Below are 14,749 nucleotides of genomic sequence, written 5' to 3'. Positions count from 1 at the left end.
CCCGCCCCATCTGACACATGCCCAAGGCACCCAAGGTGGGGGCAGGCTCTGCTGCTGGGAGAACGCCCGAGGACGGGGAATGGCACCAAGGTGGGAGAGCGGGTACCCGGGGTGAAGTGAGGAAGCAGGCTTCCTCCACGTGGCAGCTGACGTGTTCAGTGAGCACAGGCGGGCCTGAGTGGGACCCCCCATCGCCCCTCGGAATGAGACAAAGACTAGAACACGAGGTGTCAGCTATGTGGTCTCTGAGGTGGACGCGTGCGTGCTCAGTCACTCGGTCGTGTCCGACTCTCTGTGACCCCATGGACTGTAGCCCGCCGCGCTCCTGTGTCCACAGGATTCTCCAGGCAAGGATACTGGAGTGGGTTGCCATTTCCTTCTCCAGCGGATCTTCCCGACCCAGGGATGGAACCTGCATCTATGGCATCTCCTGCATTGGCAGGTGGGTCCTTTACCACTAGCGCCCCCTGGGAAGCCCAGTAAGGATTCCCATTGTGCCTGTCCCAGTGAGGGTTGCCTGTCAGGCATTCTAAGTCGGCCCAAGGCCACCCACCGAGATGCTTGTTGAAAGGACCCAGTAGGAAACTGGCTCGGTTTTCTCTGGGTTCTCCAGACAGCTGGACAGTTTCTCCAAACACATCTCAAATTCGACCAGAACTCCCCTGCTGCAAAGCCAGTCCCCTCCACATAGCACTTTCAAAGCTGACGCACGGTCATCCAGCTGTCAGTGTCAACTCGAAGTACATGGTGGCAAAAGGCAGTTATCTCAGCTGGACTCAGAGTCGGCCTTGATTATAGTTACCAGGTGAAAAACACATGCTGTCAGTGCAACCAAAGGCAATGCTTCTAAGAGAAATAAGGCAAATAACAGACGCAGAGAGGAAACTGGAATGTACCAGGGACTGACCGAAATCAACTGTTTGCAGCCGGAAGAAAACACCAAGTAACACCTTGCTGGCACAAAACATTTCTTCGATAACCAAGTGATCCCCTTTTCTTAAAGCAGGAGCAGAAAGGTTTCCAAGACAATGAAACCGTGGTGAACACGAACAGAGAACCCTGTGGACCTGTGAAAATGCAGCCGCAGGGCCCTCACACCAAGGACAGCACTGGCCCAGCACTGCCAGAACTGCTTTTAAATCCATGTCATTCTTCACTCCAGCTCGAGCTCCAGCCTCGGGAGTGATGGATGAGAACACGCCAGGCCTGCAGCGGCAGACGTCCGCGGAGAGGCGCCGGCCCAGGGCTGCCAGGTTCCCGAGGGACACCACTGTCACCAGGTCTGACGGGCACACCTTGTGAGCCGCAGGTATCGGTGAGTGGCTACTTCAAGAGGACATGCAGGAAGCTTCTCTCTCTCTCTTTTGAATGTGACCTCTTAACTAAATACCAGCTGCTGTTCAAGATTCCACCAAAAGATGGGAATAAAGATTGATACAACCAGTATGGAAAACAGTACAGAGACTCCTTAAACAGCTAGGAATAAAAACTACCATATGACCCAGCAAGCCCAGTACTGAGCATATCCCTCTGAGCAAACCGTAGTTCAAAAACGCGTGGTACCCGAGTGTTCACTGCAGCACTATTCACAGCAGCTAGGACATGGAAGCCACCTAGATGTTCACTGATACGTGAATGGATAAAGAAGACGTGATACACACACACACACATATATATATACACAATCAAATACTGCTGCTGCTGCTAAGTCGCTTCAGTCGTACCCAACTGTGAGACTCCATAGACAGCAGCCCACTAGGCTCTGGCGTCCCTGGGATTCTCCAGGCAAGACACTGGAGTGGGTTGCCATTTCCTTCTCCAATGCATGGAAGTGAAAAGTGAAAGAAGTCGCTCAGTCGTGTCCAACTTGTAGCGACCCCATGGACTGCAGCCTTCCAGGCTCCTCCGTCCACGGGATTTTCGAGGCAAGAGTACTGGAATGCAGTGCCATCGCCTTCTCCAACAATCAAATACTACTTAGCCATAAAAAGAAACAAAGCTGAGTCATTTGTGAACCGAGAGCCTGTCATACAAGGTGAAGTAAGTCAGAAAAACAAACATCCTATATTAACATATAACTAGGGAATCTAGAAAAACTGTACTGGCAGGAATAGAGATCCGCAGCAGAGAACAGACCTGTGGAGCAGAGTGGGAGGGAGGGAGCAGGGCAAATGAAGAGAGCAGCCTGGACATACATACACTATCAGGCGTAAAATCGTGCAAGCCTCTCTATAGCGCAGCGAGCTCAGCTCCGCACTCTTCGATGACCTGGAGGCCAGGATGGGGTGCGAGGGCTCAAGAGGGAGGGGACATACGTATACATATGGCTCAAGCTGAGGCTCCAATCCTGATGCTGACTCCTTGGAAAAGACCCTGATGCTGGGAGGAACTGGGGGTGGGAGGAGAAGGGGACAACAGAAGATGAGATGGTTGGATGGTGTCACCGACTGCATGGACATGGTTTCGATGGACTCCGGGAGTTAGTGATGGACAGGGAAGCCTGGTGCGCTGCAGTCCATGGGGTTGCAAAGAGTCGGACACGACTGAGCGACTGAACTGAACTGAGGGGTGATTCATACTGATGTAAGGCAGAAACGAATACGACATTGTAAAGCAATTATCCGCCAAATAAACATAAATTAAAAAAAAAAAAAAGATTCCACCCAAAGAAAATTTGGTGCCCAAATGTTTTCAGAGATCCCAGGGCCCAGCTCCAAGTGCTCAAGTGGGAAAAAAAAGTACTTCTGATACTGACTTGCTGACCCAGGGGAACAGACTGCCCCTCCCAAGGCTAGTTAATTCCCAGAGATGGTTAAGAAGCTGTTTTTTGCATGTAAACGAGGGTGCCTTTCATATGCAAACCAACCTACACAAAGCCCATCCTCCCAAACAGTCCTTTATGGATTTTTAAGCCACCTGCCAAAGCAGGAGACCTAAGAGACATGGGTTCAATCCCTGGGTTGGGAAGATCCCCTGGAGGAGGAAATGGCAACCCACTCCAGTATTTTTGCCCAGACAATCCCATGGACGGAGGAGCCTGGTGGCTACAGTCCACGGGGTCGCAAAGAGTCAGGCATGCCTGAACCAACTGCGCACGCACGTGCACACGCACGGGCACACACGCACACGCACACACACACACACACGCTGTGATCACGAGTCCGCATCTCATGTAGCCTGGACAGCCTAGCGGGTGTCACACACACACACACACACACACACACACACACACACACACACGCTGTGATCACGAGTCCGCATCTCATGTAGCCTGGACAGCCTAGCGGGTGTCACACACACACACACACACACACACACACACACACACACACACACACGCTGTGATCACGAGTCCGCATCTCATGTAGCCTGGACAACCTAGCGGGTGTCACACACACACACACACACACACACACACACGCTGTGATCACGAGTCCGCATCTCATGTAGCCTGGACAGCCTAGCGGGTGTCACACACACACACACACACACACACACACACACACACACACGCTGTGATCACGAGTCCGCATCTCATGTAGCCTGGACAGCCTAGCGGGTGTCACACACACACACGCACATGCACACACACACGCTGTGATCACGAGTCCGCATCTCACGTAGCCTGGACAGCCTAGTGGGTGCTGCGCACACACACACACACGCACACGCACACACACACGCTGTGATCACGAGTCCGCATCTCATGTAGCCTGGACAGCCTAGCGGGTGTCTCACACACACACACACACACACACACACACACACGCTGTGATCACGAGTCTGCATCTCATGTAGCCTGGACAGCCTAGCGGGTGTCTCACACACACACACACACACACACACACATACACACACACACACACACATGCTGTGATCCCTAGCGGGTGTCACACACACACACACACACACACACACACGCTGTGATCACGAGTCCGCACCTCATGTAGCCTGGAGAGCCTAGCGGGTGTCACACACACACACGCACACGCACACACACACGCTGTGATCACGAGTCCGCATCTCACGTAGCCTGGACAGCCTAGTGGGTGCTGCGCACACACACACACACGCACACGCACACACACACGCTGTGATCACGAGTCCGCATCTCACGTAGCCTGGACAGCCTAGCGGGTGTTGCGCACACACACACACACGCACACGCACACACACACGCTGTGATCACGAGTCCGCATCTCACGTAGCCTGGACAGCCTAGCGGGTGTCACACACACACACACACACACACACACACACACACACACACACACGCTGTGATCACGAGTCCACATCTCATGTAGCCTGGACAGCCTAGCGGGTGACACACACACACACACACACACACACACACACACACACACGCTGTGATCACAAGTCCGCATCTCATGTAGCCTGGACAGCCTAGCGGGTGTCTCACACACACACACACACACACACACACACACACACACACGCTGTGATCACGAGTCCGCATCTCATGTAGCCTGGCCTGGACAGCCTAGCGGGTGTCTCACACACACACACACACACACACACACACACGCTGTGATCACGAGTCCGCATCTCACGTAGCCTGGACGGCCTAGCGGGTGTTGCGCACACACACACACACGCACACGCACACACACACGCTGTGATCACGAGTCCGCATCTCACGTAGCCTGGACAGCCTAGCGGGTGTCGAGCAGACTCTAGTGTGCCTCTAGATCTGTTCCTGGCCTCCGGGCCTCGGGAGGCGAGTGAAGGGCCATCAACTGCCCTGCCCAGGGGCAGGAGGCAGGCCAATGTTGCTGCCTGCCAGGCCAGGGTGCGGAGCAGACGGCCCTCAGCGCAGGCGCAGGCCCTCGTACTCTGTGCAGACGCCAAGCTACTGACCGGCCGTGAGGGAGCAGACCCTAAAGGAAAATGGGGATGGATCTGACCAACGCTCAGAAGGTAACCCGAGAGCTGCTGGGATGGTCGTCCACCTCTGCAAAGACCAAAAGTGGGAGAACACTTCCTAAGCATTTCTGCTCTAGAAACAGAAATGTGAGTCTGTCACGATCATCACGTGTTCTTCAAGAAAATTCTCCTCAGACACCCATAAGGCCATTTTAAACCTCAGAAATGTGTGCTCTAACACCAGCACTGCCCTCGCCCCCCATTTCAACACAGTTCTAGGAAGCTTTGAATACCCTGTGCGTGCTACATCACTTCAGCTGTGTCTGAGTCTTTACAAGTCTATGGCAGCCCTCCAGGCTCCTCTGTCAGTGGGATTCTCCAGGCGAGAATACAGGAGTGGGTTGCCACGCCCTCCTCCAGGGGACCTTCCCGACCCAGGGATGGAACCCGCCTCTCTTACGTCTCCTGCACTGGCAGGCGTGTTCTCTACCATTAGCGCCACCCGGGAAGCCAGTGTTCACATCCAGCTGACGGTGAGATCTTTATTTTTGAATGTAATCCAAACACCATGGCACCTTCTGACCTCAGGCTATGTATCCATCACTTTTCAAACACTGCAAACACAGGTTTTAAAAAGTCACTTGGGCACCTCTGTGTAATGAGAGCTCTCGGCAGACATTTCTTGGGGGCATTATTTCCCTTGCTCTTTTCTGTTACATTAAATCTCGGTCTACCCCTGAAGAATGACATGGCGTAACTGATAAATTATAGCAGCTTACAAAATGAAACGAAAAAAAAAAAAGAAGAAGCTGAAACAGAGAAAAGAGAGAATCATCATAAAGACAAAAGGGAGCAAAGAATCCCCAACACACAGTTTTTTCCAAGGAGAAGGAGGGAAAAACAGATTGAGAGCAAAAACGATGACGCCTCTCCTGAGATCGTACCTGGTTTTCACTGCTGAGATTCCAGAGGAAAGCACACCACGAGGAGGATAAGGAAGCTAGCAGAAAGCAAGGCTAGGGTGCTCTGCACCTGCACTGGCAGAAACCCGCTGAGTACGTCAGCCGTCTTGCCAGCTGGACCCAACTCCTGTCGACCTGCAGAATTCTGCAATTTTGTTCTCACCCTCTTCCCAGTTATTCTAGAAATGAGAGCTGCTGTGGTGGATAGGAACTGCTAATGGCAGGCACACTGTGAAGGTTGACAAGGTTTGGGACTGTTAGGAAGCACAGTTTAACAGGCCTGAGTTTACCCACCTTAGTCCCCTCTAGAGTCCTTTCTTATTCCTGATGGATTTTCTCTGACAAGCAACATGGTCCGTTGGTACCTTAATCTGCCCCTTGGTTGTTCAGCTGTGTCCGACTCTTGGCGACCCCATGGACTGTAGCCCGCCAGGCTCCTCTGTCCCTGGGATTCTCCAGGGACGAATACTGGAGTGGGTTGCCATGCCCTTCTCCAGGGGATCTTCCCGACCCAGGGCTCGAACCCAGGTCTCCTGCATTGCAGGCAGATTCTTGACCTTCGGAGCCCCCAGGGAAGTAACCTACGGAAGTGCTAAAGCCAGCTAAGGAGATTCTCTGTTTGTCATCTGCTGTGTGGAGGTTCCAGGGTCTAGACAATCTGGCATAGGGGACGTGAACCAAAGGACGACGGGTGACAGAGGACCCTGACCCCGTGTGGGCACAGCTGTGAGCTGCTGAGCTCCAGAGAGGCCCTGCCTTCACCCAGAGGCACCCAGACAGAGATCCGGGCACTCCTACACCATCTCAAAATGGCCACTACTGGGCAGGGATGAAGCTATGGGAGTGCAAACAGGTACACAACAGGGCATCTGCTCCTGTACGTGATGGTGAATTAGAAGCCAGGTGTCCCCCCTTGAAATCTTGCAGCCTTGGGACTTTGCTGGTGGTCCAGTGGTTAAGAGCGGTGTTTCCCAAGTGGGGTGTGCAGGTTGAGCCCCTGGTTGGGAATCTAGGACCCCACATGTGGTGCTCACTTTCGACCAACTGGCTCCTCTGTCCAGGGGATCCTCCAGAATACTCAAGCGGGCTGCCATTTCCTCCTCCAGGGGAATCTTTCTAACTCAGGGACTGAACCTCCGTCTTCTACATCTCCTCTACTGGCAGGTGGGTTCTTTACCACTGAGCCAAGGATCTCACATGTTGCGGGATTAAAAATAAATAAACAAAAAATCCTGCAATATCTGCGTGTTTATGGAGACATTGTCAGTTATAGTCAACATGGCAAATAATCATATTTTCCCTCACCCATCATTTTTCTGATTTTAAGAATTTGAAAATGTTATTTTCCTAAGGCTGACTTTTTAAGGATTATAACTACTGCATCAGACTCCTAGAAAGCACATTTTATGTATATCACATTTTACACATCCACAGAATTCCTAATTCTCAATATGATTAATATCCACCCTCCACATGGCCCTATAATCAACCGCAATCATCAATGAATTGCTTCCTAAAACCCTGCACCTGGGTCGTCCAACAAGGGAGGCCCTAGCGAAATGTGGCCAGTGAAGCCTGGAAACCTGGCTAGTTTGTGTGGAGATGGGTTCTGAGCGTCCCACACACACGGATTTCAAAGGCTAGGTAACGAAAAGGAAGGCAAACTATCTCAATGATTTTTTTTTTAATTGATTATGCCTTGATGCGGGAGACCAGGGTTCGATCCCTGGGTCAGGAAGATCCCCTGGAGAAGGCAATGGCAGCCCACTCCAGTACTATCGCCTGGAAAATCCCACGGACGCAGGAGCTTGTCAGGCTACAGTCCATGGGGTCGCAAAGAGTCGGACACGACTGAGCGGCTTCCCTTCTCCTTCCCCTTCTCCCTTGAGTAACAATATTTTGGATGTGTCAGGACAGAAAAAGTTTCCATTCAAGCTCATTTCCTCTGTGTTTTTTTCCTTTTTCAACGTTGCCCTAAGAAAATCTTACATGGTCCTACGCCCATCAGATTGCAGGACTCTGGACCACCAATTTTCCCCTCTCTTAAAGAGAGGCTCTGTGCTCCTAAAGTCATTAAACAACTTCAGGGTTTTTTTTGGTTTTTTTTTTTTTTTGGCTATTTTTTTTTTTATTTAGGGGGAAATCTGAATTTTCATGGATACCAGGACCAAAGCAGGATCCCTAGACCAAAAAGGAGTTGCTTCTCTCAGCATATTAGGAGATGTTAATAGCTCTGAAAGCTAACAACTCACTTTCTGTGAAGAGAATTGCACATTTCTTGTAGTCGTTAACGATTTTGTTTGTAAACAAGGAAACAGAACTGAGGGAGTTTCCAGGACAGAGAATGATTATGCCACAAGAAGCATAAGCTTTCTCCACCAGAAAAAGTGCCCCTTTAAATGACCACGGTTACCGAATCTATAAAATAAATGGGGCCGAGGGGAGAAGAAAGTGAAGTCATGAATTAGCCACTACAGTGTTTAGATCTTAATTGGAGACAGAGTTGGGGACTGCCTGGTGGTCCAGTGGTTAGCACTGTACTTTCCAATGCCGGGGGGACTCGTTCGATCCCTGGTTGGGGAGCTAAGACCCCACATGCCTTGCAGTCAAAAAACACAAAACATAAAACACAAGCAATATTGTAACAGACTCAATAAAGGCTTTAAACATGGTTCACAATAGATTAAAAAAAAAAAAGGTCAGAATCACAAACTTCGCCAAATATACCTCTTTGATGGATTCAAAATAGGCTTCTCCCAAACCCAGGAAAGAGCCTACAACCAAGGTTCTGCCATTTTGTAACTTCCAGCCACAAGCGTTCTAATGTCCTGGGGTAACCTGACGAAGGTGGTTGTGGGGAGGGGGATAAAATGTACTCGCTGGAACCAAGGAAACTGCAACTCCACTGAAATACTGTTGCTCTGTGTCCATATTTGAAGACACACAGAAAACCCACCTTAGAAATTGCCCGCACCGGCCTGCTTTCTTTGTACATTACTGGAGAATGATGAAGCATGCTGTTGCACGCGTGCTCCCTGGGTTACGAACTGCCCAGAACCACTGTCTGGAAGGCGAAGGAGGCGCCTGCCGCACGTGGCTTTGGCCCCACGTGCCTGCCTTCCTCAGTCTCAACAGACTGAACCAAGAGAATACTGTGATCCAGAGTTGGGACCAATTCTTATGCCCATCTCATCTGGGACATAGTAAGCGTTCAATACACCAGCCACCTCATTTTGCTTGTTTGGTTCAAAAAGCTGGAAGTAGCCTATTTGTGCTGTGTGCTCAAGTCACTTCAGTCGTGCCGCCTCTCTGCGACCCCATGGACTGTAGCCTGCCAGGCTCCTCTGCCCGTGGGGTTCTCCAGGCAAGAATACTGGAGTGGGTTGCCATGCCCTCCTCCAACAACTTCAGTTATTTAAGCAACAAGAAAACCCTTCCTGTTCAGGAGCTGAGTGTTTAATATGTGTATCTTCTTCCTTCAAAATCTTATCCTTGATCATAAATAATCTCAGTCCCCTCTGTGTCTGGGTCTAAATAGCATCTGAGGGCCAAAATTACTACCTAGCTCACAGATAATTGTCACCTGTGTCAACAAAAATCGAATTCCAAAGACTGAAAAGACAACAGCAGCAAACACTTCAAAAGCACTAGATTCCTGCAACAATCTCCAGACTTGCTCATTGCCCACTTCGCCCTTCACTGTTTTGATTCACTTCTTAGGAAATTCAAGTACTGGGGCTGACACAAATAAACAGAACTTCCTGTGGAAATGCATTTGGAATTCTGAAAAGCAGGCAGATCGAAAAAGAACTTACTATTAACTGATGACACACTGTTACGCAAACAACAGACAAACTGAAGTCAGGCCCTTGAAAATTAGAACAGGTATGTGCTTAGTTGGTCAGTTGTGTCCGACTCTTTGCAACCCCATGGACTGTAGCCCACCAGGCTCCTCTGTCCATGGGGATTCCTCACACAAGAATACTGGAGTGGATTGCTATGCCCTCTTCTAAGGGACCTTCCCAACTCAGGGATCGAATGCAGGTCTCCTGCATTGGAAACGGATTCTTTACTGATTGGGCCACTAGGGAAGCCCTGTTGTTGCTGCTAAGTCGCTGCAGTCGTGTCCGACTCTGTGCGACCCCACTGACAGCAGCCCACCCGGCTCCTCCGTCCCTGGGATTCTCCAGGGAAGAACAATGGAGTGGGTTGCCATTTCCTTCTCCAATGCCTGAAAGTGAAATCGCTCAGTTGTGTCCAACCCTCAGCAACCCCACAGACTGCAGCTTTCCAGGCTCCTCCGTCCATGGGATTTTCCAGGCAAGAGTACTGGAGTGGGTGCCCTAGAACAGGTATAATCAAGCAGATTAGAGGAAGTAAAGTATTGCATTCTGAAAACTAGTGTTTTATTACAGACGTTTTGTAAAAAGTAACAGAATAACCAAAGGCGCATTTCTGAGAAAGTTCTGCAAGGCCTTACCACCTCTAGGAAGAGTCAGGGCAGTATAACCTAAAAGGGAGGAAAAGAGTTGGGTCTTAAGTTCCCAAAGGCCACTAATCCTTGCTTCTCTGACTTGTTCAGAGGATTGGGTAACACAACTGCCAGTCCAATGCTTGACAAACCACTCAACTTGCCTTAGCTAGCGAAGTGGAGACTGCTTGATAACTCAAAGTTGCTCAGTAGTGTCTGACTCTCTGTGAACCCAGGGAGCGTAGAGTCCATGGGATTCTCCAGGCCAGAATACTGGAGTGGATAGCCTTTCCCTTCTCCAGGGGATCTTCCCCACCCAGGGATTGAACCCAGGTCTCCCACACTGCAGGCAAATTCTTTACCACCTGAGCCACCAAGGAAGCCCCTGGCTGATAACCCCTGCAATTACCACCACAGAAGTCACATCCATGGCTCCAGGGAACACGTGTGTGTGTCTTGAGTGGGGATGAAGCACCAAGCTCATTCACAAGTTTAATAAATTTAACTCTAATGAGACACCTCAGTCTGCATTAAAATTCACGAGACTCCCAAAACATGTTCTCTAGACCTTTCATTACAGGGTAAAACATTTATTTGACAATTTAGCTTGACCACCTGGGCAGGAAAACTCATGTCCACAAACTATACTTATGAATCCCAGAGCCCTTTTTGAAACTGAGTCACATCAGGTTTAGTAGCTGCATACACTGTTCTATCCAGTCAGTGACCTCGATGGGAACTTATTTTTCTCCCTTAGGAATTCACTGGTTTACAGTTCTGTGCTATGCTATGTGCTAAGTTGCTCAGTCACGTCTGACTGTTTGCAACCCCATGGACTGTAGTCTGCCAGGCTCCTCTCTCCATGGGATTTCTCAGAGTGGGTATGCCACACCTTCCTCCAGGGGATCTTCCCCACCCCGGGATCCAACCCACATCTCATGAGTCCCCTGCACTGCAAGTGGATTCTTGATTGCTGAGCCACCTGGGAAGCCCTGGGTCCATGAAAAAAAATAAGAGGCTGGTTTTTGTGTGCCTTTAAAAAAACAGCCCCATTACTGAACCGAGTTACATGATCACAGGGGCAAGGTCACACTTACTCTCATTAAGATGAGCACAGCACTTTTATTTAGAACTAGATATTTCTCAGCTCTGTTCCTTATTAGCTATGTGACCTTGGGCAGATCACTTTACCTCTCTGAGCTGTGCAATCTTTTGCTTTCAGTTAGTCAACACAAATATTTTCTCCCACTGCAGGATTTTATAAGAGGAAGCATTCAAGTACATGAAAGTCTTACCTGGTGGCTCAGACACTAAAGAATCTGCTTGCAATGCAGGAGACTGGGGTTTGACCCCTGGGCAGGGAAGATTGCCCTGGAGAAGGAAATGGCAACCCACTCCAGTGTTCTTGCCTGGAGAATCCCCATAGACAGAGGGAGCCTGGTGGGCTCCAGTCTGTGGAGTTGCAGAGTGTGAGATGGCTGAATATCACACACACACACACACACACACATATTAAAAGTACACACACCTCCACCAAGTCAGTAGTCTACATAACGTATGGACACATTTTTACAGTTCTGTGAAACATTCCGGAGACTGAGGTCAGGAACACGCCGGCCCTAACGTTGTGTAACACTTGGCACCGTTATGGAAAAAAATGGCCCAAGCCATAAGCTGCGCTCAGGGCAGTTAGCTGGCTCGTGAGTTATAAAAAGTGAGTGCTTCCTATGAATCCTGCTTGAATTCCGTTTCGGTTGGTGGAGTTCACACCTACCACCAAGCCACTGCAGGACAAGTCCCGAGGGGGTGCGCGGGATTGCTGCTGCTGCTGCTGCTAAGTCGCTTTAGTCATGTCTGACTCTGTGCGACCCCACAGACGGCCTCCCACCAGGCTCCCCAGTCCCTGGGATTCTCCAGGCAAGAACACTGGAGTGGGTTGCCATTTCCTTCTCTAAACCACTCCAAACCCTGGGCGCTGTGCGCATCTCCAACTTTCCGGCACTTGGGTTAAAAAAGTGCACATTCTGATTGGGCAGCGGCGGGGTGGGGACCCGGGCACCGTACTGCAAACCGGCTGCCCGCTCGGATGTCCGTGCTGGGAGTCTCTCCGCCCAGCCGGACCTCTGAGCAGGGCTCGACCACCAACACCTCCTCCTCAGCACAAGACACTGGGGGTCAGGAGCGTTTGCAGTTTGCAGTGGCCGTGGAGCGGTCCTGTGCACTGCGGAGAGCGAGCTTCAGCAGCAACCCCGCTTGCATGGCACTCCCGCCTTCCGGCTAGGTCACCCCCAAACGCCTGCAGACGTCGGCAGAGGCTCCAGCGCCCCCCCCACACACACCCCCAAATCGGCGGATGGAGGACCATGCCCTGCCTGTAGGATGCTACCAACCAGGTGCGTGCACCTCAGAGGGCAGAGCCCCGGCAGGGCCCCCTGGAGGTCGGGGCGCGGATGGGGCAACTGAGGCTGGGTGGCTGAGCGCAGCGCTCGCGGCCTCTAGGGTGGCGGGTGGGGGACCTCACCAAGAAACTCCGCAGCCAGCACGGTGGTCACTGAGCGCGCCGGCCCCCCAAGCGCGGCACGGCCGCCGGAAGTGCCCCGGGAGCCGTCTACGCGGCAGCCCCGGGCGAGCGACCCGCCTGAGGGGACCGAGGGGTCTCCTCACACCGCTCCGTCGTGGCCCCCGACCCCGGCGCTGAGGGCCTGCATTTCCCCTCCCGCCAATCCCTAGACAATTCTGGCGGGAGGCGGCCGCAGGCTACCCACCCAGAAGGAGGCCGTCCATGTCAAAAAGCAGGTGGGTGACGGGACGCGGAGGGGGTACGGGCGCCGCCATTGTGCCGCCGTTTCTCTGCCGACTCGCGGGGTGGGCGGGGGGAGGGGGAGGGCGGAGAGGAGGTGCCAGCAGGCGCGCTCCCGGCCTGCCCCGCGCGCCCCGAGCCGTTCTGCGCACGCGCGGCCGCCCGCCACGGGCTGCTCCTGCACACGCTCGCGCGCTCTGGTCTCCCTCCCCTCTACCGCAGCGCGCGCGCGCGCGCGCGAGAGAGAGACCCGAGGCGTTCTGCGCACGCGCAGTCCCGGGCCGCCTCCTTCTCCTCGCGCCCGCGCCCCCGAAGCTGCTCCCGCGCACGCGCGCTGCAGCCAGCCCCCTAGCGCCGGGACCCGCTCTGCGCACGCGCGCCTCGCCTCCTCGCGCGGCCCCCACGGAGGGCGCGCGCTCTGAGCCACACAGCCGCTCGGCGCATGCGCGCGGCCGGTCTTCTCGCGAAGCTTCTGAGACGCGCGCGCGCGAGAGAGCGCTCTGGGCCTCGTGTCCGCGTCCACCCACTCGGCTCACTTCTCACCCGTGAAAACGGGCCAGGAGGTTCGGTCACGGGCCCGAGCAGAGTCGCGTCCCTAGTCCAGGGGCCAGCGCGTACAGCTCGAATTTGGAACGCGCCTGAAGAGGGAGGGAGGGAGGGAGGGCGCGGAGGTTCGACCGCGCCTGAGGTGCTTCTCTCTTCAGAGCCACCAAGTACAGAGGCAGCAGGGTGGCCTTAGTCATGGGGTACCTCCCCACGGGGCACTTCGGCCCGGGCCCCGGAGCGCCTGTCCTCAAACTCTTGGCAAGTCTCTCTTGCAGTTTATAGCCGCCCGCACCCGCCTCGGGCCCGGCAGGGAGCGTGAGCAATGGCGCGCGGGTCCCCCTCCTTGATTGCCTGTATCGCCGAGCAACCCTGGCTGGTTACAACTCCCAGAGCGATTCCGCTGCCGAAGTCTGATAACAGAGGGCCGGAATTGGTTCGGTTCGGTTCAGCTCAGTCGTGTCCCGACTCTCTGCGACCCCCATGGACTGCAGCACAGCCAGGCTTCCCTGTCCATCACCAACTCCTGGAGCTTACTCCAAAAGTGTGTTGTCAAAGTGTTAGTTGCTGAGTCGTGCCCGACCCTTGGCGACCCCTTGGACTGCAGCCCACCAGGCTTCTTGGTCCATGGGATTTTCCAGGCAAGGGTACTGGATTGGGTTACCATTTCCTTCTCTAGGAGATCGTCCCAACCCAGGGATTGAATCCCGGTCTCCCGCACCGCAGGCAGATTCTTTACAGACTGAGCTCTGAGGGAAGCCCTTACTCAAACTCATGTCCATGGAGTGGATGATGCCATCCAACCATCTCATCCTCTGTCGTCCCCTTCTCCCGCCTTCAATCTTCCCTAGCATCAGGGTCTTTTCCAGTGAGTCAGTTTTTCGAATCGGATGGCCAAAGGATTGTAGCTTCAGCTTCAGCTTCAGCATCTGTCCTTCCAATGAATATACAGGACTGATTTCCTTTAGGATGGACTGGTTGGAGCTCCTTGCTGTCCAAGGGACTCGGGCTTCCCTAATAGCTCAGTCGGTAAAGAGCCAGAATAAGACAGATTAAATGCCTTGCCCGTTTTTGCCTTGTATATCTCAT

At 52.8% G+C, this 14,749-nt stretch overlaps 1 protein-coding gene across 1 annotated transcript in view; it reads right to left on the bottom strand.

The window, feature by feature from the left end:
• The window catches only part of PUDP (pseudouridine 5'-phosphatase), a 64,124-nt gene extending 50,948 nt beyond the window's left edge, over window positions 1-13,176 (bottom strand). The window contains exon 1 of the mRNA XM_068962616.1: window positions 13,083-13,176. Coding sequence (XP_068818717.1) covers window positions 13,083-13,152 — 70 coding nt within the window. The 5' untranslated portion in view covers window positions 13,153-13,176. The remainder of the gene's footprint in view (window positions 1-13,082) is intronic.
• Between the last annotated feature and the right edge of the window lie 1,573 nt (window positions 13,177-14,749).

Source organism: Capricornis sumatraensis, chromosome X (genome assembly GCF_032405125.1).
Source record: "Capricornis sumatraensis isolate serow.1 chromosome X, serow.2, whole genome shotgun sequence".
NCBI lineage: Eukaryota > Metazoa > Chordata > Mammalia > Artiodactyla > Bovidae > Capricornis > Capricornis sumatraensis.
This window is presented reverse-complemented; position numbering and strand designations above follow the sequence as displayed.